General features: G+C 41.7%; 1 protein-coding gene across 9 annotated transcripts in view; it reads right to left on the bottom strand.

The window, feature by feature from the left end:
• The window catches only part of CAMTA1 (calmodulin binding transcription activator 1), a 435,941-nt gene that overhangs the window by 74,618 nt on the left and 334,149 nt on the right, over positions 1–27,174 (bottom strand). For all 9 annotated transcript variants that reach the window (XM_064525335.1, XM_064525333.1, XM_064525334.1 and 6 more), the window contains one exon: positions 6,004–6,157. In XM_064525335.1, the coding sequence (XP_064381405.1) occupies positions 6,004–6,157 (154 nt within the window). The remainder of the gene's footprint in view (positions 1–6,003; positions 6,158–27,174) is intronic.

The raw sequence follows: 27,174 nt of genomic DNA on the forward strand, positions 1-27,174 counted from the left end.
CTGTATGTGGTTTAATATGCAAATTTGGTGGGGGGAACAGGAAATAATTTGATTTAGTTTTCCTTAAGGTAATATTTCATTACTGTACAAACTGAAGTTTGTAGATCAGGATTATTTCACTGCAATATTTCCAAATGGTTGCTGAAAGACTGCCCAAAGTGCCAGGTGAAAAGTCATTCCTAATTTTCTTCTTTTGGCAGAGTGGAACTTTCTACAGTACATAAAACTCATCTTTGATGGAAACCACATTTCCCTAAGGAGCAGCCCACATAGACATGGGAGTAAGTTCCTCTGGGGAAATAAAGAACACCACAGATTTAACCAATTCTCTCTCTATATACAAGTTTCTTTCACCTTGGCTTCAACAAACATGGCGCTCAGCTTCAACAGACATGGCACTCATGTATTTGTACACAGCCCTTTTGATGTTTGTGTTTCCAAGGTAAAACATTCCAGTGCACACATTTGCCCTGGCAAACCTGCAAAGACTGTTTTTTTTTTTGTTTTTTTTTTTTTTTCCAAAAGACTTGCTTACCAGCCCATTTCTTAGTCTCCTGATGGAGACCACTCCATACACTACAGTACTGGCAACTCACTTGCTCCCAGTGCAGCACCACAGCTTTTTGCCAGCTCTTGGACTCCTCGGGCCAATAGCAGCTATCAGCCTGCTGCCCAGCTGCATTTGGCTTTTGAGGTGGAGGAACAGAAGGGAAATCACAGGGCTGCTTACAGACCGGGGTGCATCTGCCTCTCCCTGGCTGCAGCCCCGTGCTACGGCCTCTACTTCCCCAAGGACACGAGTAAGAGGGAAAGGAATGGTGCACTTCTCTCATGTGACTGATGTTTAGAGCCACGCACTTGGAGGAATGAAAAGGCTGAGGTACGTCTTGGTGAGAAAATGAGAAATCAAGCAGGTGGCAGATATTGGCTATTAAGCCAATTGAATGGAAGTTATTCAAAGGCAAGAGTGGTGGATGGGAGAATCCATCTAGTATCTAGCATTGTATTCTCCTTTTTATTAAAATAAAGTCAATTATATTAACAAATATTATTCCAACAAAACTGGACATCTGCATTACTAAAACCCAAACTCTTTTAAAGAACCTAAGTTAATTCTTATGTTGAGGTGAGTTGAAACTACGCTGGCAACCTTCAGTTTGCATTGAGGGTCACTTCCTACCTCTGAGTTACAGAATGTTTAAAATCATTCCATATAGCATTTTTGTAGAGTTAATCTTTAAGATTCAATACAAAAGCCTTAAAAACAATTACTAAAATTTAATATAAATTTAAGTCAAGATTTAAAAAAATGAGTCAAGTCTTCAAACCATATTCATGTTGACTACTGCTATTTAAAAGTCATACTGGGCTACTAGTGTTTAATTCCCTCTCCAGTTGTGAGAACACAGTGATGCAGTTTTAGGTCACCTCCAAAAGCCTCAGATTGTTTCATTTACACATGTGGAATAAGAAGAATTGGTGCCTTCGGGGATAGGCAATTCAGGTGAAGCAAGAACTTCTCATGCCCAAAGGTCTTAAGTTTGACCGGTTCCATATGAAACCTTCGGATTCCCTAGCTGTGGCTGTGTGCAGGCAGCATGAGCAGGACCAATCAGTTTCCAGGCAGCAAAGGAATGAAAATAGGCTTTCTTTCAGAAAGAAAGATAGTTCTAAACTATAGTGGACCTGAAACAAGTATTGCAATGTAGCACCAGCTGTGAACTTGCAACTCATACTTGGCCAGCTAAGAGATGAGAAAGCCAAAAGGGGAAGATTTGGAGAAACCCCCGACATGAGCTGGCCCACACTTTGCGGATCATAGGGCGTGTATATACAGAATTCTGCTGAGTTGGATTCTGCCACTGCATTTTGCCTTTACGATCAGATGCCTCAAAGGACATCGGTTCACAGAAACCTCAAAGTGAGAATATAAGGGCGCACAAGAGGGAAAAAAATGGAAGGCAATGTCAAGATGAGGCCCATTCTTCATATCGGGCTTACTGAAATAACTTACAGGTGTCTCAAACAAAGTTCTCCCAGGATTTTCATAAATTATCACTTTTCATTTTGCACAAGTGTCCCATTCATAAACACATAATGATTCAGATAACCGGTTAGGACACTGCTGTCAGTAAGATTATCACAGGCCTGTCATCAGCAACAGAAAGTTTTAGTGAGGCTTTATAGCATGTTCCAGTCCTACCTAATGCATGGTTATAATTCTAAGACAAGGAACACCTGTCTCCTAACTTTGAAGGAGGGAGGAATCATCCTGCTGGAGGTGCCAAATAGCATGTCCAGCCCTTTCAAACTTGTTTGCTTCAGTTTGCTTGCTAAGCAAGGAAATGAAAGAAACGACAGAAACCTTACATAGCTTCAAAGTTTAGAGGAATAAAACTATATGAATCATGATATGGAACAGGTAAAAAGATGACTGCCTACAAGTTAGACTCTGATTTCACCAATGACACTATGCACAACATTTTGATTGTTATTAACGACTCTGCTTTAGGGCAGAGAAATTTGGAAACATCAGGAAATCAAACTGTGAAGTCTGAAAGAATGTGATTAATGTGAAAATGTGATGAAACTAATGTGTTTGGCTCCAGAATTTCATGGCACACCTCATTTTGGAATCAAATCTGATGTCTTCTTGGCAAGCAGTGCTCCTCTGTGTTCCCTGAACATGGTTAGTTATGTCCTCTTTGTTTTCTAAGTCTGATCAGAATCTAAAGCTTTTATTTTAGCTACATTTCTAAGTATGTATTTTCCATGATATGTATTCATAAACAGAGACGTGCACATGCATACATAGTCTGAATAATTGTGCAGAATTTCACTCTTCCCTCCTGAGACATAAAAGAGCCAAGTGTTATTAAATTTATGGTTAGTTTGTTGTAGTTTTCACATAATTTTCTTGATGCACTGCAGATTTTTTAACAGGCTGCCACTTCCTCTCCTGTTTAATATTAAGGCACTTGTACAGTCTCAGCCATACCTTGAACATCTTGGATTTCTGTCTAATGTAATTAGTCCCAGGGTAATATGGTTCTTTTTTCTAGCAAACATGTCATTTTCTCCCTCTCCTCTACTTGGGGGTCTCTCCTCCAACTTTGTATGGAAAAGGAATATATGGAGGAGCAAAAAAAATGGGGATGTTTCTTAAATGATCATTGTGAATTAATACATAAAAATGGTATCAATCACTATGCTTCTGTCTCTTGGACAATTAAAGGGAAAGCAGAAATCGTACGTTAGATGACAGACACAGCAGGACTACTGACTTGGGAGAGCATCACTGGCTGTTGACTTCCCACGAGTCCTCTCCTTGCTACCTCTTCTTGTAGACAGCGCAGTGGTGCTGCAAAGCTCTGGCACGGATGCCCAAAGCCTGGCTGCTTCCCTCCCCCCAACAAGAAACAGCAGGGCCTGCAGAGTTCAGGATGCAACAAAGGAGCGGCGTACACTTAGAATTAATAATATTACAGTCAGTGTGGGATTGATCATTCACTGACAGCTGAGATGCATCAGTGCAATGTGCTTCATTTTTGTCATGCTTGTGACCCTCTAATTACTGAAAGCCTGGCATGATACCAGCATCCATCTGGGGGTGGGGGTGAGAGAGAAAGGCAGACCAGGGTTTTTTTTGACTCAGATATTAGCACCTAGATTCAGTATTATGGCTGCTGAATTCATTTTCTCCTGCTTACAGATCTACATTATGCCTAATTTCTATCTTTGATTGCAAAGACATGAATGTACATATTGGGACATACTCTTCTTGGGAGGACATACAATATAATCTTCTCAAGCGACAGTTGCTTAACACTGAGAGGAACTGGCTGGCATTTTGGGCAGTATCCCCACGTAGTCTAATAGAAAGTACTGGAGGACAAACATTTTGCCCTGAGACTCCTGCTGATCTCATCTCTTCATATCTGGCAATTTGTGGAATACCCATAATCACAAAACCACATTAAATATCATGACCTGTGCGAGCATGGCAAGGTGAAGTTATTTACACAGGTGCAGTGTACTGCTGTGCTAACTGTATTCTGTATCATATCCTTTTCTTCAGATCTCTGCAATAAAGAGGAAAGTCAGAGCTGGATGGATACTAAAACAGAACAACCAGAACTGATCCCTTCTATGTGAGCTGTTTGCACAGACTGTGCTGACTTGTAAGAGTTATCAGTGGTGCAAAACAAGAGCGTAGGCTCCCTTGTTGGAATGGGACTTTTGTCATTCTAAATCTGTGTAAGGAGCAGTGTAAGATCTTGGTGAGATAAGTAACTTCTAGGTGATAGGGACTGGCTGCAACAGATGCAAGTGTGAGGTAACGTTTGAGACAAGCTAACTGCAGGAAAAAACCTGGTGTTTACAGTGGCAAGAATGTGTTGGCTGCCTGAAGCTACTTAAGATACTCCTGATTCATGTATTAAATGTCAGTGCTGTACTAATAATATCTTTGCAAATTAAATGTTTTTATAACGGCATTAGAAAGGTTCTGAAGCCAAGGGGGGGAAAAAACCTTCATTTTAAAAAAAGTGTTGTTACTGAAAGGGCATCCTTCTTCATGCAGTACAGCAACCTTGCCAAACACAACAGTTTTAACTGTGACATTTGGCTGCAAATTTTTGCCATGTTTTATTTCAGAGAAAATTAGACTTCTTTCCATAAATTCATCAAGATGAGTTTCCTGTAGGTACAGCAAGTCATTCTCCACTCAGTTTTGCAGAATATAGCCCATCTGGTGCTAACTCCACTGTCTCGTCACTAGATTCATCCACTGAACCTATTAGTACGCATAGAGAATAATACACTGACAGGTAGGTTTGCCCTCAAGAGTCTAGAGATTACAGTTCAATCTCAAACTTAATTGTTAGAGTTACAACCTAGGAAAAAATCTCACTGAATCTACATTCAGAAGGCTAAAGCTCTCAACTTCAGGGAGAGCTTTGGTTCCCAAAAAATTGTAAATTGTAAGATACGTTGTTAAGAGCACATCAGGCTCTCCTTGATTGTTAGTTCCTTTTAACTGTGATGTTAAAGAAAATATTCTACTTCAAAGCAGATGCAAAGAGACCCACAGAGATGCCTGTTTGCAGAGCGAACTTCCTGATGATTCTGTACACCTAAGCAGCCTTCTCTTTATACTGAAAAGTTGAGAATTTAAAAACAGGTAAATGGGTAAATGATACTCATCCTAAAACACACCATATCCATGGCTTTTTCAGCTGGGATGAGGAGATACACCCGAGTTCTAGAATTGGGCTTTCAAGAACAACCTGGAGTTTCAAACTAAACCGAACTGACCAGTGGTGCTGGGCAACTGATTATGAGATAGTGACTGCACTGAAGTTCACAGAACTGCATCACCAAGGAATCTGACTCCACTATTTTGCTGTGCAGACAACCGACAGGACATAGATTTCTCTAACTTTAATAGAAATTTTGCCTAGACAGTTTGCATTTGAAAGAAGCTTCTCAGCGTGGGCACCTTGCTGATTAAAAAAGATACTCAGTTCCCAGAGTCCCTCGGTAAACAGCAGCAATGCAATCTGATCTGACAATATTACAACATGAACATGGAGTAGCCTTAGGGGAAACCTACCTGCTAGTACTGTAAATGTTCTTAGTAAGTGAGTAGGTGCCTACAAATAGGGCTTGAAAATACAAGACAATACGCACATTCCTAGCAGAAAGCGTGTAAAGAGTAACTTAACATGATCTTTTCTAGGACAGTCTGGGTAGTTCTCACATACTACATAAATGGGTTTTCAGTAAAAACCTCTAGGGGGAAAGAGCTGATGACTGACACACAGAGAGGATGCCTCCCAGGTGTGTTTAGTATTGGCAAGAAAGAAAATGCATGCAGATGCAAGTTGAGATTGAAGGTGACCAATGACTCATTTGGAGGGAAGGTCCGTGGCAGGGAGAGACACTGCACTCTAAATTAACTCCACAGAGAGCAAAAGAGCAAAAAAGCCTGCAGATACTCACACATCGGCTTGAGCTGTCCAATGAGTTCCTCTTTTGTCCATTTTGCCCATTCTTTCTTGTCAGTGTTTATTGAGCACAAGATAGGGCCGCATGGTTTTCCACAGTCCTCGATGGCAGGTACATTCAGGTAATGCACCAACACGATGTCTGGGTTCTACAAGGAGAACAGAGGACAAAAGTTAGGTAGCCGGACCTCTCCCCCGCCCAGTGTTGCCTAGATTTATCTTCCTTCTGTTGTTTTATAATTATTAAAATTATGACAGAAAGAGCGATACTTAGATCCCATTATGTTCCATATTTCTCTGAAATCAGAACTATTCTGTAAAAGAGGTGGAAAAGACAAGACAGGCCAGAGTTTGCAAATAGCTTCCTCCTCCTTGAGTGCCTGTTGCTTGCAGTCTCACTGTTCTCTTTGTTTGCTCAGTCTGAATCATTTTCAACCCATACAACACCAACGTTTGCAAGACTCCTGAAAACGCCAGTCACAACAAACACCAGATAATTTGCTCTGGCTAGCCGGATACGTGATCTCCTTTTATCAAGTGCTTTTATCAGTTCTGGTCCACATTAGACTATCTTGAATATATGGAAATGCACCTGAGAAAATCAGTAATAGTCACATTTTCAGTACATTTGAAGAAAGAGAGAAGGAGGAGCCAAAGAAGCTAACAGCACTACAGCGTACACCCAAGCACAGGTTCTTTCCAGACAGCCCTACAATTTCTTGTCTTTTGAAGATCTTGCCGCTTTATGATAAAAACAGCAAGCTGCCAAAGCTTGAGATTGTAACGGACAGTGTCGTTTGCAGAACTCGTGCACAGAAATTTTGGAACAATTGCAAGGCACTTACTCCTGCAGGTTAGTTTAATGCTCCACTCTCTCTCTGAATGCACCACCTTCTGCAGGGAGTTGAGAAAAGGAAAAGAAATGCAACTTTGCTTTGACGCACTGCTGCGCTGTCCTCCTGACACAAACATTTCAGGTAGGAAGCTCAGAGTATGTTACCACGGTGTGAGTAAATGAATCATCTTAACAACACCAACAGAAAAAACTCAGCTAGTTTCCCAATAGCATCCCAGGAAGATTGTACAACAGATAATAACAAGATTGAGAACTTGATATCTTTCCCTTAAGTCATTTACTCCTAAGTTCACAAACTGTAATGACTGCTCTGGAATTATTTATAAAAATAAATAGGATAATGGTGTAATTAAAACTCTAATGTTTCATTAATGCTGTTAGAGCCCAGTTCTGAGTGGGAGGTGGAACACAAGCCATCATTTGCTTGCGAAGCTGTGCTAATGGGAGTGCTCTCTTACGAAGGCCACAGAGGACTAGAGCTACAGACAGACACCCGTGCCAAGGAGATACTTGTCTAATGAAACTGCCTTGAAAACACCCGTAGCAGAAGGTAACTTCTGATGTATAAGGCACAAAATTAAAGCCAGTTAAGCTGCCCCTTGCAGCTGCCCCGAAGCCAGCCTGTGATAAGAGCCCGCAGTGCACCTTCCCATGCGCGCACGGGAGCAGGACAGTGCTCACCTCTGCTGACTGCAAGGGCAACAGCACAAGAGCTTGTGTGCGCGGCTGAACACTGGGGAGCATCCTGCACATCCCAGAGATGAGAAGACAGACAGTCATGTCTCCAAGTTCCTTGAGAACTGGCAAGATGGTGCTGGCAGTTGAAAACCATCCCTTCATATGGTGCCAATGTAAAATCAGCATTAATAATAGAGCAACCCTACAAAGCATGCTCCCCCTCCATCTGTAGTCTGGAACTCAGCAGCTTCAGGGATCAGAGGCTTTCCTCACTGTTTGCAGGAGAAGCTCTCATTAAAGTCAGGAAGAAATGGAGGCCAAACAGAAACTTGTATTTTTTCCTCTATTAATGGAAATTTTAAGTGGCAGATTTTCAGTGAGGACTTTGTTAGATTATGGTATCAGATTTTTGAAGCCTATGTTACAGAAGAGTTGCATTGCTTAGGGAAGAGGCAAAGAAACCTAAGAGGGAATTGTTAACAATTTTTTTCAGAGTAATTTTGAAAAGTGCTAAAGCAAAGAAAATTCTAAGCTCTTCGTTACTCTTCATAAAGACTGTTACGACGTATGCTTTTAATCATTGTGAATGAATACATAAAAATGATACCAAATGCTTCACCAATTGTGCGGTCTTGGTAGCATCTCTCGAAATAGAGTTACATCTTACTTTCAGTCTTCCAGTTTCCAAGGAACTTGGGCCTATTTTACTCATTAAGGATAACGGAGGTTACGGCCAGGCAGGTTGTGAATGTTGGGGTGTGTGTGTTGGTTTGTTTTGGCCTGATCGGGGTGGGAGGTCCAGCAGCACCTCTCTCTCTGGGAATTAACCAACCACCTGAGCCAGTTCCAAAATGAGCAGATGGAGCTGCTCAGAAATAGGGAAGTGATGAAGGGTAGTTTTAAAACATTACTCTCCTCATGTATAATTCAGAAAAGATTCTGATGATAAAAATGATTACCTATACATCCAAATAGTCTCCATCAGCTAATTTAACTTAATTAATGATTTAGATGATGAAGTAATAAAAAGTAATATGCTTCGGGAGATTTCATGGAAAGGCACCTCTTACTCTCAACACAAGCCTTAAAGAAGAGAGCAAGGACATGCTACCACTGCCATTGGCAGGCACCACGGCAGTTGTTCTGCATGTGTCTTGCTTTATTTCAGATACTTGTGTCTGTATTTTTCACAACCTGATAGTTCCTTCCTGATTATCACCAGGCAAGTCAAGGTGATTGCGTTTTCTGACTTCATTGCAGCTTAAGCAAGCAGACCTCAGGAGTGGGTAGGCACTAGAGTTTATATAGGTCATGTTAAAAGTATATACATTAAATACAAAGCTAATAGGTTTGTTCTGCAAGTCTATATCTAAAAGTTGACCTCGGACTGGCAAGTCTTGTGAATGCCACTCTACCTAGTAAACTAAAATGTGTTTCATACAAATTAAGAACATGTATGTTTTGGAAAACTCTGTGACAAAAATCAGCACTGAATCACTATTTCTTTATAGAGACCTATCATTAGAACAAGGCAGACGTGAAAGACTAAAAAAAACGTAAGAAATAATAATACATCACTATTATTTGATGCTATTTAAAACACTGTTTTGCCAGCAAAGAAAGTTATTTTATTCCTGCTTTTTTCTGTGAAGTGCCCTAGACAGAAAACCTTGCATTCAGAGATTAGGTATGAAACACATCCAGCACAACTACAGCCTCAGTAGTCTGTTTGGAACACTCAGTGCATTCTTGGACTGTTTTTTGCTTAACACAGTACATGGTATCTTATCTCCAGCTCCATGTTTGCCTATGTTTACAGGCTTGTAAATCAGAAACGGGAAAGGCATCTTTTTATTACTCACAGTTTCATTTTGAATCAAGCTTCCCATTTGTCCCTATGCAACCGGCCCATGCTAGGTACACATGCTCATTATCCCAAATCTGCTGTAACATGGAAAACCTCAGGTATAATTAAATTATTTTCACACAGCTTGAATTTCCTAACAAAGGCAATGTGATTTTTGACAGCACTAACAAGTATGAATAGTTCAGATCATTTTTTCAAGATCCCTTTAATCTTGTTCCTACCTACACTGAATTTCACCTGGACCACACTGTCCATTTACCTCTTGATCATCCTCTGCAGACGTTTCATTCTGTGCTTCTGTCTTTCTGTTACCTTCTAGTCTTCTACTCAAACACATTCCAAACAACCCTACAGGACAGATGGTCAAGACACTCCAAGATCCCTGAACTGCCTAACTGCAGAAGGAGCCTCTCTTCAATGTTCTTAGGACTCAGACCACCAGTGCAATTCATAAAGCAAAAATGATTTCAAGACATAAAAGATCGGTACTAAATGTGAACCAGTGACAACCTCTGTAGCTGACTCCCTTGTGCTATGTTGTCTCAGATCAAGTTCAAGAACTGGCATGGGCATACACAGGTCCTTCAGAATTGATGTATTTCATGTAATTGTTATGATTTAGCCGGGATTTCATTCTGGATGAAAAACAGGCTCAATTGTTCTTGTTTCAACATTTCCTGAGCAGGAAGTTTTAAACCCTGAAAACCTTTTCAAAAACCCTCCTTTGTTCAGCTCTGCTCAAAAAGAACTTTGCAGCATTTATGATAGCTGTCCCTATTTTCTTTACTTCTTTCTGCAAAGGGGTTTTAGTATGCCGTCAATCACAGCCTAACTCTGGCTGCACTGAGTCCAATGGCAAAACTCCCATTGACTTCCAAGGGAGCTGACTCAAGCGGTTGAGATGTTCCAACACTCATCACTCTCAGACACCAGCTGTATACTGACAGCATAGTTCCTGCCAGCTTATCAGCTGGTATATGGCAGAGCATGTTTGTAAGCAAATAATTTTTTTTTTTATGTATCTATTAGCACATCTACAAATTCAAGAATCAGATACAAGTCATGTTGTTGGGAGAGGGTCATGGGAGATCAGGTTTTGCACTGCTTGCCAATGTTGCTTCTCTGTGATGTTCACCATCATTAAAGCAGCAAGTATCAGCAAAATCAGAAAGATCAAAAGAGGAGAGGGGTCCAGCAGAGTGTACTGAAGCCCTGGGAGGGAGTCACATGAGCTACTGCCACAGCTGTCAGAACTGCAGGTCCACAGTTTATGGGAAAGCACGTGAAAGGCAAGCGTTCTCAGGGAACCTACCACAGCAGCTCCGGCAGGGCTGTCCTCAGAAAAATGGCACTCGTTTTCAGGCAGACGGCCTCTGAGGGAGCTTGGGAAACGCTATGATGATAGCATTGATGATTTTGGGGATCTTTTCTAAATCTAGTAAGACAGTGTACATTCTCTAGCCTCTGCCTCACCCAACGAGAGCAGGGGGGGTTTATTTAGATAGGCACTGGTAACTGATCCCTATAACCACTAAGTTCCAGCACATCAGACTATGAAGCTGTGCATAGCATTATAATGAACTGCTGCACAACTGCCTGCTGATTTCAGGATTTACGGTTATTTTGAACATTTTGGAAATTCTATCAGAAATCACTAGATGGCAAGTTTATGCACTTACTTTTCAGGGAAGTTTTATGGGTTTTCCTAGGCATTTGCTAGTTACTTAGACTTGCTCTATTTGCTAAACATGAAGGTTATACCTGTGTCACTGATTCTCAGATGTATTGCGGTGGTGGCCATGTAACTAACCACACCAGTCAAGTGACAAATGACCTGAAATGTATCTCTGGCTGGAGTATAAATGCAATAGATGGACATACATCCTACTGGGGGATCTTTTTTGGCTATGGCACTGACTAAAAATGAATCACCATCTTGTACCTATGGACTTGGTTCTAGTCTTACTGGGTCTGGTTCTGCATAAATGTAATTCTGCTATCTTCCCCAGTCAGTGTGAGATCAGATTACTTTAAGGGACTGCCCCGCTTTGTTGTTATTCATATATCAAAAATCACACTACAGCCTAGAAGCTCTCAACAGACTACAGTGTAAAGAAGGGATGAGGGATTAGGGTGCTTGCCCAAGAATGGGTTTCCAAAAGTGTTGGTTGGGAAAGGCCTCTGCAGGTCTCCATTGCAACATCCTGCTCCAAGCAGGACAAACACCAACATCAGATCTTGTCTCTCAGCTTTGCAAACAAGAGGTGCCACTCAGCCTCATGGTAGTCACTGTGGAGCAACATCTTCCTAGAGCATCACCGTTTGCAGTCCTCACCCCACCAGAGTACAGCCTTGGACGCGTCGCTAAATCCCCCTCGTCAGGGTGCTGGGAGCCGCCCTCCTGAGTACGCCACTCCCCTGCAGCTCTGCCAGCAGCCCAGAGCCTTCTAACACCACAGAACACTTCACAGGAACTGTCAGGTGGGGGCTTGGAGAGCAGCCCATGGGTACAGAGCTAGATGATGACTGTCACTAACTTACAGAGATTCAAAAACAACCCAAACCAAAACAAATGAGCTTACTGTCAACAAAGTCACTCTTCAGAACGCCCTATAAACAGGATCAGCAACAACCATCTCACCTTAATCATGCTGCTCTTCTCAAATGCCTCCAAGAAGCAAGGACTCTATTGCAAACCTGGTAGCCAGAAGGGGGACTGAGAACGTATCTTCTGGAAAGAAATCGATAATGCCACTTTTCCCTTTCTGCTAAGTTTAGATTCTTGGCTCTTCTGAATGATTTGACTATATCTGTAAGAAGTGAGAGGAAGACAGAAGCACCTAACTTCCAACCAAGACTTCGCACCACTTGTTTATTGAATTTTTATAGCCTGCAATACAGACAACAACTTGTTCAAATTCTTTCCTGACTAGGAGTATTTTCCAATGAAAACAGCTGAGATCCTAGCAGAGCCATGGGACGACACCTCTGCAATAACCTGAACCAGCTTCACTGTGAACCTGTTTGTGAATGAAGACTGACTTGCCAGGGAAATGGCACACATCTGACACTAGCAGAAAATGTTGGAGAATGTAATGGTCTAGCACAATTTAATTCTTATAATTACAACAGACTTGGAATTTGAGAAAATAAAACTGTTGTGAACAAAAAGCATCAGAATCTGAGTGAGTGTTTCTACATGTTCAGATCTTAGACAGTGGGGAAGGAAAAAGAATCATGGGCCAAGACAGGTAGCATGAAACACCTCTGATCTACTTAATATGGAGAAACTTCAGCTGGAAAGAGAAGGCCTATATTTATTTTATGCCTGAGGCTAATTTACTCTTCTTCTAAAATGAACTCTACTATGATTCTGGGGATGGTTCTTCCAGTAAGTGCAGAGTTCTGCTTATGTTCAAGCTGTCAGATCCAACCAGGCCTCCTCCATCAGGATTAACCCTTTAATCAACTTCATAATGAAAAGAGAAGATGACAGAAGCTAACCAACTCTTCACCAAAATCCTGAAAAATGCAAGGGACAACACCCCTTCCCGCCAAATGAGAAGAGGATTTTCAAGCCAGAAAATCCCAGGTGTGGGAGAAAAGCTGTAATAATTTATTTCCCATTTGCAGTGTTGAGAATGGAGGAAAGATTGACGGGCCCTAGAGATGTCACTGCGACTTGATTTCAGAGTATCTTTGTGGCAGCCAGTCACAAACAGGAAACGCTTAGTGGGAGAGCGAAAAGGGACTAGAAGACCTCTGCCTGCTTGGAATGACAAATGCACATGCGACATTGCCTCTTCCATAATAACAGAATTTCTCTTGTGCCTGGGAGCTGGGACTACTTCACTGCTATCATCAAACGCTAAATGTCTAGTTTCAGTCCTTTGCAGAGGTGAGTCTGTGAGATGGTTTTTCTTCAAGCTGTCTCCCAGTGGAGTTCAGAATATTCAGCTAAGTAATAAGGGCTGTGAGGCCTGAGTCACCCCCAAGCACACATGGCTTCCTGGAGGATGACTGATGTAAGCAGGAGACTCCCTTGTCATGAACCTTCTACCTAACTGCAAGGTCAAATCCACCAGTTCTCAAACTTTCAGTGTCCAGCAGCACTCTGTCAGAGGGGCATCTTGTCCTTAGGCATAGTTCCAACCCCTTACTTCATCTCCATCAAGACAGACTTTATCTGCCCTGAGTGTTACACCTTAACGTGCCCAGTAGCACAACCGCACCGCCTTCAGCACTAAGGACTGGATCAAAAATCCAAATCGTTACCAGTATCAGCAGGTCAGTGGCAGAGCAAGGAGGGGGCTGCTCAGCTGACTTGCTTTAACTGAGTAATGTGTGGGCTGTTCTTTGAAGACAAGAGAACCCAAGCCTCCTGCTCCTCCCAGATGGAAGAGCTGTTCCCTGATGGATTCACTAATTGCACAGATTCACAGAAACTGTTCTCTTTTCACAGCGATAACCACTCATAGCAGGAAACTTGCCAGGACAGACACTGGATATGCCATCTCAGAAATCCCACGTCTAGGTTACAGGGAAATCCTATGCCATCAGCATGGAATGCAGAAGGCTCTGGAAACATTCCCATTAAAGAGTAGGCAATGATTTCGGTGCACAGAGACTCAGCAAAGCCAGTCTGATTTCCACGTACTGGAGCCAAAGTTGCTGCCACCTGTCCCTGAACTGGGCAAGCGTGCTTGGCATGCTGAAACCTTCGCCACCCAGTCCACCTTAGCAGATTCTCCTTAAGGTCTTGGAGGAATTCGTTCTAGTATTTCTGGTGTTGTAGGGTAAACAGAAGGCAGCACAAGTAGTGGTTAAAAACATAAAAAACCCTGTTAGTTTTGATAAAGAAAAATGCAGCTGCAACATCTGCTTGACTCTTGTTTGCAGCTTCATCAGCACTAAGTGGTCAATAAATCAGACTGGCATGGCGTTACGCTTCTTCTATAGCTTAAGCATTAATCTAATTCCAGTTCTCATGAAAAATGAAGGAGAAAAACTATGCGATAGCAAAAATGTATACACTATCCAGAAAGTAATAACAGCATGCAATGGTGCTGCAGACCTCCCAGAACGACGGCTGGAGGAGACACGCAGCCTCCCTTGCTACCCGCTATGTGCTATTTAGGTTAACCAAGTCAATCAGCTATTGTTTGTCCCACCAGTCCACCTCATGATTACATTTTTCCTTTCAGCACAAATGCAAAGCTGAAACAAACCGAGTTTCTCTAGCTCTCAAGTTCTCACAGGCCAGGGTGGGCAGAAATGTAAAGAAAAGCATGTCCGGTCTGTAAAGGGCTGACTAATGCTAGGATGAAGAAATGACAGGTACCAAGAGCACATCGGCCAGGCAGGGCCAGGAAAGAAATCTCTCATTTCAACAACTGCCCTCTGTCTGCTTCTTACAAAAGCCAGTCTGGAAGCCCTGTGCAAGGGGAAATCTCCCTTGTCAAGCAGAGAGGAAAAAACCTCTCCATTCCTTTCCCTTCCTACTCCTCCCACAAATCAAGCATACTTTTTTGTTCTTTGGGTTTTTTGTATGCTTTTCTTTTAAGGGAAAATCAGAAGCAGTTTCTGGCCAGCCTTGGTGTGGCACTAGCTAGAATTTCATACACTGCAAAGCTGCTCTTCGGTTCTCGGCAATGACAATCAGCTCAAGGCTAAATCTCAACGGCAGCAACTTCCAAATCACAGGTGACCACAGCTGAAGATATTTTATTTGGAAAAACACTTCTGAGCTGGAGGAAAGTTTTGCATTTGTACTCCCTGCTAGAACAACGAGGGGAAATAAATCATCCTCAGGGACGATGAGCATCAGGGATTTTCATCTCAGCCACCCTGCAAAGAAATAACCCCCCAAATATAACCCTGGGCTCCAGTAGCAATAGCCATTAGCTCTGCTCCACTGTGCATCCAGTCATTCTGGCCTTTGCTAGATACTATTATTACTTCTTTTATGTCAAACTTGCAAAGTACTACACACTATTAAAAACACAGAAGGTGGAACCTGCCTGTTCTGGCCCTAATGCTTTATCTGCAAAACAAAAGAAAAGGCAGGTAGAAGGAGCAGAAAAGCTTAACTCTGTGCTGTGCAGACACAGAGGCTTCTGTCACCTTCCCCACCTGTCACTGCTTCGGTTCTGTTGCAGGACGGGGCAAGATGGGCTCACTTAGGAACACAGAGATTATAAATGAACTTGATTTGACCGAGGTTAAGGGAGATACTGCAGTCTGCTTTGCTGTCCAAGTCCAGCTATTAGCTTTGTCAATCACCAATGAAAACAGATTTATTAATGTCCTGGATATAGGAAGTATAGCACAACACAGCTGCTCTGTATGGAATAACACTAATAATCACCTTTCACTAAGGATCACTCAGACATCAAGGCTCCTGTACTGAACAACAAATACAAATAAAAAATATGGCAATATATCCCATTTGTTCCAAGGCAAATGAAATGCTGAACCTTCCTCTACACATCCACTCCAACCCTCAAATCCCAAGCCTGTACATCAGGGGAAGTTACTGGTTTTCTCACGACATGCTTGTATTAATGAAGTGCTGGTGTTCCCTTTTGGGCTGCTGGTTTATTAGATAATAAAATAATCATTCAAAATAGTAATAAAATGAGGACAAACAACTCATGGCAGAAATTGTTACGTAACTGCCTGTGTTAAATGAATTCAAGAATTTAAGTAGCATAACTCTGCATTCCTTTCACACCTGCTGAAATTATAAAAGGGGCTTTTCTGATGGCAATTCATTCATGAGATTTAGTCTGTATTCCTCAAACCATTAAAAATGGTGAAAATGCACCTCAACTTTCTGGCAACATCATTCACATCTATCACTGTGGGGGCTGGCTGGATTAATATCTTACAGATTTTCACCCAGAAAAACATAGTGTGAAAAGTTTCCATAGTTTTGAGAGACTTGTTACATGATGCTGAGCTGTTTGGAATGACTTTGCTTAGAAACTAAATGCTGTACCCATCTTCAGTTTCAAATGGTTACATTAATCCCAGGGGCTTTCCTAAGCAATGAATGCTTTAAATTCTCTCTACCAATTTGAGGAGATTTCTCATGAGAAATCAGGCTGAGAGTTTAAATTTTAGCCTGTAAAGCTCTCTGAATTAACCTTACACCCTGTGCCTCCAGCTGCATTAAGGAGGTGGTGGAATTTATTTTCCTTCAAAAGCTTTTTCAGGAACACAGGCCATGTGGGGGTCACAAGGGCACGAAGAGATATCAGTACATATATGATTTTCAACCTAGTTAAAGCAGCATCCAGATAGTCACTGGTGTGTTTACTTTTCAGTAGTGATTTTAATGTTCGCAACACAGTTATTCCAAGAGACCTTCCTAATGCTAGGGGAAAGGTGGGAACAAGGAAACCCGGATGGCAGTAGGCCTGCAAAAAGCCTTCTTTTTCTATGCATAGAAGCTACAGGTTCTCTTTGAGGAGGCAGCTATCCCATCGATTTCTACCATCACAGTCTGGCTACATAGTAGTCACAGGATTCACACTACATAGGTAGCACAGCATCTCAAGGTCAGTTGTCCAAGAGTTCCAAAACAAATATTTTTCTTCAGCTTTTCATCCCCAGACCTTCTGAGGGCTTCTCTCTCTCTCCCTTTCTCTCTCTCTCTCTCTCTGTGTGTGTGTGTGTGTGTGTGTGTGTGTGTGTTAAAATCAACTAACTTTTGGGACAAGAAATTGGCACCAGGCTGATACAGCTCCACATACTGCAAGCCAAGAAAATCATGAATTGTGAAGGCCTCAGAAAGCTTAAAACTGATTTTTACACTCATATAATTATAACAGTGAGATTTCCTGCAATTGTTTTAAAGGGAATCATGATTAAATAAGGCTGTATGTTTCATAATGTGCTCCCCAGTTCCTCTTTAATACCTTGGTGAGGGAAGATAAAGTGTAACCACTAAAGTAATTGTACTAGTCTACATTTCATGTCTCAAAAGAAAGACTAGGGGGTATAGAGCCACTGCAGGCTGAGGTCTGGATCAGACAAATACTGTTTTTTCCTTTTGCTAATGCCTTTTTTAAACCCCTCTTTATCTTTCTTCTTCCTCTGGTTGCTCCTGGTGTTCCTTGAAACCCGCATGTTTCTTCCGCTTACTGACTATGCCTCTCCTCTACCTGTTACACCAATGACACAGGCAAATTCCCATTGTTCTTAGGGAGCATTGCTCTCAACTCTCTAAACAGCAAGCCTGCAAAGAGCATCCTTGACTGAAAAGCTGATTTGTCCTCAATGCACGGGCAGTGATATCCTGAATACAAACACTAGTCAAGCCCTCGTCTCTAACACCTTGTCCTCGACGGCTGCAGAAGCACCTCCTGTGGCCAGATCTCCAGCAGTGCCTAATGGCAGAGCATCAATCACGGTAAGCTTAGGAGAAGGCAGTACGAAACAGGATAAAATCTTCTTATCTCCCTTAAAATTTTTGTATTTCTAGCCAGATACAACAAGAGACATTTCTATGAGAAGAGCTTGCTCAGCCCAGCTCTACAGCAAGGAGCTGACCCAGGGTAATCACACCGTGGAGAGACCTCTGCCAGTCGCAGGCTGCAGGAGCTTTACACTGACAGTGTCAGATTAAAAGTTGCATCTGCCTTCACCTCAGAATCATCTTAATCTAATTAAGTACAAATATACCAAGAGGAAACATAAATAAATTCTAAACTGTGACAGAGCATTCAAAACTTCTCACGGGAAACGTGGGGTGGTCAGAACAAGACGGCCTCATTCTACACAGAAATGGAGCTGCCAAGGTCTATGGTGGTGCTCAGGGTGTAACGATACGTTAGTGCACGGCTAATTTGATTTGAACAGACAGCTCCTGAAACAACAAGAGTCCTGTCCAGGGAAAAGTCAGGAGATGTCTAAATAAGCTTTTCTCTGTACGTGAGTCTGGCAGCAGTCCAGCAGAGGTTAAGAACAGCACAAAGATTAGCCTGGGCATTACAACACAGCATTTAAATAGTGTAAGCAGCAAGGTAGGAGAGTAGTAAGTAATATGGAACAAGTATCAAATACTAATACAGCATCTGATGTGATATATTCGAAGGTATTGTATATACAAAGAGCTGCCTCTGAATACTCTTGGGGATCACATTTCTTTACTTAATATACACTTTGAAAGACAAAAAAGCAGCGCTATAATTCCTGGCCTCCAAAGTTCCAGGAGGAAATTGATTTCCGAGGTGTTTATTATCTTTCATGGGATGTCTCTTACGCTAGTAAAAAGTACAACAGAAGATGTTACTGCACAACTAGAAGTCCAAAACAAAATAAAAAAAAAAGGATTTCTGTTTCTCACACAGACATTCTTAGTTTGGAGAATGGAAATTTCTTATCATCTGTGTCACTGCTCCCGGCTGGAAGCTCTAACTTACACAGGCTGCTGACAGGGACAAGATAATTCTGCCATGAGCTGGGACTGCTTTTGTTCATCTAGAAACATCCAGCTGAGCTGGGCTGCTGACACAGAAGTCCTGTGTCTTGGCACCTGGGCAGAAGAGTAGCAGGGAACTCCTGAGTCCTGTTTATGGCTCTAACTCCCTACACAAAACAGTAGGAAAATTTCCTGTGAATCTGCCCAAGGCACACAGTCTTTCAAGCATGACTGGAGTCTGCAGGAGGACTTTTCTGCTATATCTCTCTCCAGGTTTGCTGCATCTCCATTATACTTCATCAGATAAGTAGGGAGAATGAGAGTGAATCTACAAGCAGATATACCGATATAGGCAAAAAAAGAATAGTTTGGGGTTTAGCTTTCTAAAAATAAATTATGTAAATTTTGCAGGAATTCCTTACCAGAAATTCATACAGATATGTTTTCAGCATAGACAGTATGGACTTTTGAAAGGAGGACAGAGAATGGCTGAGCATTTCAAGATTTGGCTGTTTAAGAAGAACAAGGACACAAACATTTCTGCTTTTGGTATTCAAAACCTTCTTGTAATTAATGGAATAAATCAGTATCAGTTTAAAATGCAAATCTTAGCAAAATCTAAACCAACCAAAAGAGAATGGAGGAGATAACACAAATGTCCTTTAAAGAAAAATGGCTGCCCTTAAATTGAAGTCCTGATAATGGTTCTGATTTCACACCTGCATTTAAGGAAGGATGCTGTCTAACCTAATTTAATATCTTAAGAAACAGGGAAGTATTTTAATTATCTCATTCTCACAACAGGAAAATAAACTGGTTCCATAGGAGGTAAACATTGAAAGCTACAAGTTCCCATGTAAATTGCAATGCTCAACTTGAGCTGATAAGGAGGGAGGAAGTTTCCTTCGCTTTGACGGCATTCCCTGACGTGTGGTCTTTTACTACAGTAATAAAAAGGCAGTAAATTAGGAAAGCGCTATAAAATACCAAAAGAAACTCCTGGAATCAGTTAAAAGGAGCCCAACTTCCAGCAGAAGCATTTAAAGATAGGGAGACCTAATCACTGTAATGCCACAGATAAGCACAGGTGCCAAGACAGAGAAAGGGAAGGAAGCCTCACTGACAGCAGCAGTAAAGACCGCTTCGGACCAGCATGCCCAGTAGAGAACACAAGAGCATCCATCTAGGAAGGGCCAGAGGAGACATGAGTCCTCTGCTTCTAAGGATTCAAGGAGTTCACAACACATGTTCAGCATGTAGAGTGCTGAACGACACATGCCTCTCGGCTGAATCACGTACCACAACACCACAATTTGGCTCTAACACACCAAGGAGTTTGCAGAATGGGTTTTCCAGGAGAACAGTTCTGTATGGTGGCGTATTTTAAATTTCAAAACAGAGAGAACAAGGCAGAGAAGCTGAAGTAGCAAAAGCTACTTACTCCTCTGACTCTTTCAAAGCCATCATTTTTACTACATTTTCCACTCAAACCTTTCATCACAGTACACCTGGACTCTTGAAAGACCATCTCCAGACTTCAATGGCCACTGAACAGTCAGTCTCATGAGGTGCCTGGGCAGGTGCTTCTTTTTTTTTTTAATAACTTTTGGAAGAGTTAGTGTAACTGTGCCATTCCTCATGTATAAAAATGTCACTATGATAAAAGCATGCAGAAAAAACTTATGGATAGCAGCTTGCCCTATTTCTGCTCACTTAGAGAAATTCTTTCCTACTACACAGCAGCTCATGAAAATCACATAACAGCTGCAATGGAACCATTTAACCCAGCTACCCTATCTGGCATTGATTACCTTTTAAAGCAGACAGATTTGCTGTGGAAATCATTGAAGAATCTCTTCCTTCTTTCTGTGACTTGATCTCTCCAGTTGCCCAATGCTTAAACCCAGGTTTTACAGCTCACTTTGCACCAGCCTAGAGGTTCTTTAAACAATAATTCTGAGGGCATAGCAAAGGGTTACTCTGGATTTGAATTGCTGTGAGGTACTCTTCCTGACAAATGAGGCTTATTATAGACATATAAATTTCTTGCTATACTGTAGATGCACTACTTCAACTCTCTACCTTTGAAGGCCGAAACTTAAACAATGCCTCTATATTTTCTTATATTAAACTGGCATATTGCAACCATTTTCAGAAGAGTATAATTTCTTCTGCATGTAAAATAGTGCAAAGGAGTGAGAGAATTAGATATAATTATCTTATATTTTAAAATCTCCTACACTTGGATTGTGCTTTTTCTTTTCAGAAGGTCTCAGAAAAAATTGCTAGCTGATAAACTGCTGTCATATACACTGTTTGCTTGATTTACCAGTAAAACACAGCTCCTTCTAGGATAAAACTAAGCAAATATTTAATAGCACACGAAGTATCAAGTGAGAAACCCCATGTCCACTAAAACTGCAAGAGAAATCAGAAAAGAATGCAGTGGGCTGACTAAACACTGGCTTTAATGTCCTAACTATTTCAAAAAACAATGCAAACCTCTTAAAGACAGTAGTTCACATATTATACAAAAAGACCCCAAGCCCAGGTACAGACTGTAGTTTGGGTTACTCCACCGCAAACTGTCAGAAGGAAATGCAACTTCCAGTGAATCTCCAGTATCTCTTCCTCCAGTATCGCAAGTCCTATGTCACGATTTCCTAGCCAAATACTCAGTCAACTTGATCCTGCTTAGCTTTTGAGAACTAACAGAGATACAAAACAGAGTACTGCTCCACATTTGCATAAATCATTTCAAAACGTGTTACATTATCCATACAAATATTAACTCAGCCTTATCAAATTAGCATATACAAATGTAAATATCTAGGTATTGAATATGATGCAACAGTGCCAACTTTTTTTTAGGCTGTTATTCTGTAAAAGATTTACTACTGCATTCAGACTATTTTTTTCCCTATTACATGAAGAACGGGTGAGAGCCAGAGTTCCCTTAGCTGACATTTGTTAGGACTTTGTGTTATTTCCATGATTCAGAAGTATAGAATCTCCTCTCCCTCTTTCTTTTTTTTAATCACATTCTTTATGCAGGAATTCGTTTTTTGCATTTCAAACAGGCTCAGACAGACAGAGCTAAACTCAAAACACTTCTATTGTCATCATCTTTTAGAAATGCCAGCATTATAAAGCGTGTCCCAAGTGGCTTCTACCCTCTCCCAAGTAACCCAAGCTAGAGATGCAACAATAGCTGGGTCTGAAATAAGAAAAGATTTTAATTTCAAAGCTCTGCTGACATTCACCAACTGCTTTCAAAGTTTATATCAACAAAATACGCTGCTTCATATTCTGTTTTGAATGAAGATGGTGCAATCTCTTCTTCTCTCATATGCTGGTGACTTAGTTTGTCTCAATAATCACGTTAACTTGTAAATATTAATATATTTCTATGAATTAAGAACAGTTCAATGTGTACCTGAAGATACTTCACCTTTTGTTTTTTTAATTGGCATCGTTGTAAACAGACCAAGAAATAGGAAACTGACTTTTCCAAGTACCAAAAGAGAAAACCACAGGAGAATATACCTAGAGCTCAGGATAAACTTTCCCTCCAGGGACAGACTGTCACTGAGTCCTGTTCCTAAAGACCTATCAAGCTATTTTTGTATGATCGTCCCTCAAAAACTGTGTACAGTCCCTGCAGCAGGAGCCTAAGAGAGTACAGGAGTGGGGGCAGGACTAAGGATTCGTCTAAGGGTGCGTACGCGTGTGGGATTGAAGATAAGCAGCTCTCAGCACTTCACAGGGTGTCATGGATTCCCCGCCCCACACGCTGTATATTAACACCTTCAATCATACCTACCGGAAGAGGAACCTTGGGTAACGTCAGGAGTACGACAGCAGCCTCTGCGGAGTCTCTCGGCGACCAAGCTTTACAGAGTGGCTTGCTCTTACACGGTTCCGCAATTCCTTTCCACAGGTAACAGCCACTTGTACCAGGGAAGATATAACACACTCCCTCTGTTCTGTCAGGTATGCCAGACGCCTGACAGAGCTATCCTGTGGCATGCCCTGTCCGAATGGACTGAACACTCGCCTCCCAGCTTGGCATATGTGGTAGCTACTGGAATAACCCATACTTCAGCCTCAGTGGCCCTGTCTGATGGGCTAGGAAGTTCTAGCTTGATCGTTATGTTGAGCCTACCACCATGGCATATAAATGGGGGGCCAAAAGCAGCAAAACAAAATAAGGTCACTTAAAAATTTTCTGGTATTGTATTACTATCTGTTACTTGTCTCTTGTTATTTCTGGCTGATACCTGGATCAGGTTAAAGACTTTTACAAGTCCTACCAGTATGTTCTCCCCCTCACAGTATGAGTCATTGCCCCTCCCTATACCAGGATACAGCGCAAACTAACTCTCATTGCTTCCTGTCTTTCTCCCATGGGTACAGCATAGCAAGTGCAGCAATATGGGGGTTCCAGGTGACTGAGGAGGATGCAAGTGTCACCTTGATGCCTGCCTGGAGGTATAGCAGATAAACGCTATTTAATGTTCCACGTACATTGTATGGTACATGGTAAACCAATGAGTCCTTTTTATTTTTATTCTTTGCTCTTGCTCTGAGGGCTTTGTCATTTATAGCTCCTTTAAATTTGTTACTCTTGATATCAGTGACTGGTAATACAATTTCCAGAGGAAGAACATCAATAATGTTCAAAACGCTCTCATAAGGTTGGCTTTGATAGTCTTGCAACATTTTTGTTCCTGTGGTATAACCCTTATGACACTGCTATATAACATATAGGCTATTCATTGAAAGTTTTGCTGTGATAATATTTCTGGCCAAGAGTAATTCCCAGGGTCAGGAAATCCAAAGTTCTCTTTCTGTGGTACACTTTTTCCATTTTAGAGTCCAACTTTGACTTGGCACTGAAAGTTAGGGTTCATAAAGACGTGAGATTCCAAATTAAAGATGCGTAGGAAGACAAGCAACATTTTCTCCTGATTAAGGCCATCACCAGAGGTTGATAAGGGCAGATATCCAGCAATATGCCAAACTGGAATGTGAAACACACAAGCTCTCTCTTTTCTCAGAGAGTAGGACTCCTAGATTCTTACTGCAATTGATGGCTTAAACTTGTTAGGCACAATGCCCTAAAACTGGGAAACTATCTACAGTACTTTAGATTGGAAAGACTGAATTCCAAGACCAAAAAGTATCAGATTTGAATTTCTTTTGAATTGCAAGAGAAAAACTATTAGACACTCTTCTTTTTTTCTTCTTTACTATCACTCTTAAGTCTTGAATTTGCCCAGACAGAGCAGATGAACAAACACAGATAAGCATCTAAGAACTCCTACTGTAGGCTGTGTTAGACTGAATCTATCTCACAGGGCTTCCTGCATATATTTCTAGACTCCCAAGTGATTGCCTTGAAATCTTAAAAGGAAACATGAACCCATCAACGCTTTGTTATGCTGCTCAGAGGGGCATATCTGACCTGTTGTTGACAGCAGAATTAGCTCCTTATTAGACCTTTTCAACGACTTTCTGAATCTTTTTCTTAACAGTGTAGCTATTCGGTCTTTGGGGGTAGGCTTCTTTTAGGAATATCTTCTGGTATCTTCTGCCATTTAAGTTTTGTTTCTCTATTTCATGTAAGAGAGCAAACACAGAGAATGACATAAATGTAGCATCCTAGTCTATATGAGTATATGGCAGAGCTCCCAACACAGACTTCCATTTCCTCATCCCCAGAGAAAATGGTCCACTGAGAACCAACGTTGCTGAGACAGAGAACCTTTCTCATCCTTACTGAAATACCAGTGGTTTTTGCAATAGTCTCATTCTGATAAGCACGTTTTCTTACAAATGCCCTTTAACAAACCAACATCCTCTCTCTAACTGCATAATTCTTGAGGTTATTTATTTGAGGAGTCATTTGTCAGTGCCTTTTGGTGGTGAACCAGCCACTGAGAGGAGTCATTCCTAGGTGCTCAGGGAACATTTCAAGGACCTTCGCACACAAATGCAGATCTCTTTTTCTCTTTATATTTGCTATTACGCTTGTGCTCAATAGTTTGTGACTGGCAGTGAAACTCCCTAAATTGCTCTCTATCAGGGGAGAGAAAACCTTTTGGATATGTATTACCCTCAAGTTTATTTTTGGGAAGCTTAACCCTTTCACATACTGAGTTATTTTTTAATAATCACCAATAGCTGTGATATCAGTGCCCAGTCAGTAGTCCATCAGTTAATTAACCATTAATGACAGGTTAAATTTGAGATATGAATGTGAAAATAGTTGACAAATTTTACTTAAGTGATTTCAGCCAAATGGAGCCTTGTCTTGAAGGGTGAAGAATCAAATTAACATCCCCTGATTTGTATCCATTAATTAGCCACATAGAGAAGACAACTGAGGCTTTGGATGTTGTGTTCTTGCCAGGCAAAACCGCTTTTTCAATTAGCTAAAAGCGAGGTGCCCCGACTCCAAAACGATCAGAAGAGCAACAGGGTTCCTGACTTTCTGCCAGCCTGGAAGCAACTGACCTTCTCTCCTTCGCAACACAGCAACAAAAAGGCCACAGCTGCTGGCAACGGGCAGTGAGAGTATTTGCATGTGTGTGACAGTCACCCTTACACCTTATCTCTGCCCCGCCGCCCCCACTTCCTAGTCCTCCTAGCTACTGTGATTCATTTAAATAAATCTGATTCCCACATTTCCCTCAGAGTCTCTCTGCACAAACACGCCTCCCTTTCACTTCTCCCATACTCACTAATACTGGATGACAGCCATCCTTACGGGTGACCTACATTATGTCCAGGCTGAAGAACAAATACCAGCAGCAGTGAGCCCTAGCTCTGGTCCCAAACTATTTTAAAGCACAGCAAAATCTGCTTTAGGCTTGTGTGCCCATGGTTGCCCCAACACGAAATTGGGCCCAGCTAAGGGCATGCACCATGCCAAAAAGGAGAGAGAAGGGTGAAGCATTCCATGTCCCACAGTTCAGAGACACCTGTAATGATCGTGTAATACTACAACTCTCAGCAGACAGATCAGCAATAAGATTGACTATGGGCCTGATCCATTTGCCAAGTCCATCAAAGGTGTGGAGTGAGCCTCGCTGCCTGGGAGGGAGCACCAGGAAGCATATCCTACTGTGATTAAGAAGTTAGATTCAGGCTCCAAATGACACTAAATATCACTAAAGTTACTCTCAAAGAAAGGAAAATAAATCAATCCCTTACACAATTTGTTCTAGATTCTCCTGTTCTGTCTCCTGATTAGCTGGGACACAAACATTACTCAAAACCGAGTTTATACATTGCTAAGCTGTACCCTGCTGCTGAGGAGTCCCTGACGTCCAGGGGAAACCTATGTGCAAAGCAGCTGAGGAAGTCACTGACAAAACGGATACATTTAGCAATGGTTTGGGCTCTTTATTTATCACAATGCAGGTGTTTGACTCCCACTGGTATCACTAGGATGCTGGTATTCTGTGTGCACGCCCTGGAGGGAATGCCGCTATCAGTGAACAGCATCAGCAGTCAAATGCTCAGCTCCCCAGGGATCTGTATGACTTGGGTCACAAGGAGGTTTTAAGAAATAAAAGAGGATAACGAAACCTTTCCCAACCGCATCTCGTCCAGTGAAAGAGCCAGAACTCTCCTGTAACACTAAGAACTCAGATGGTATGGCTTGAGGAGGGTTATCATTTTGGTGCTGTGTAGCAAAATAAAAGCGTGTTCACAATATTGTTGACAGGACACCAGACTGACTGAGACAGCAGAATCCTCAGCACAGAATACAACTGGTACAGAGAATATAAATGGATAAATGTACCCTGAGGAATATTAACAAAGCTTCTCATAAAACTACAGTACCGGTATGCTCCTCTCCAGGAATGCCAAGACCTAAGGGCATCAATTTATCACTTCTGGGATGGACAAACAGCTCTAGTTAATGCCTACACAACTGCCTGAATCCAAAGGAGCAAGACACATTCCTTCCTGGGACCTTTTTGCCCACAGTCAGGCCTCTCTTTCCCAGGTGTACTGAGTAAAAGGGCTTTCATACACTGAGGGAGCAGAATGGTAAATTGGATAATGAGCCCTGTCCTGCCTCAAACTCCCAAGGTAGAATAAGCAACTCAGCTGCTATCTAGAGATATTATTGTTATTATTTGCAATGAGCAGACAGAGCTTTATCACCTGGCTACGGCAAAGTAAATTGCCCTTCGGCATAATACATCAGTCTCAAATCCACTGCATGTGAGCAGCCTGGTAATTTTCTAGCAAATGACAGAACACTGATAACCTCAAATGCTGTGTTATTTAAACAGAACAAGGTGAGCTCTGTTTATCCCTT

Source organism: Dromaius novaehollandiae, chromosome 24 (genome assembly GCF_036370855.1).
Source record: "Dromaius novaehollandiae isolate bDroNov1 chromosome 24, bDroNov1.hap1, whole genome shotgun sequence".
In the NCBI taxonomy this organism is placed as follows: Eukaryota; Metazoa; Chordata; class Aves; order Casuariiformes; family Dromaiidae; genus Dromaius; species Dromaius novaehollandiae.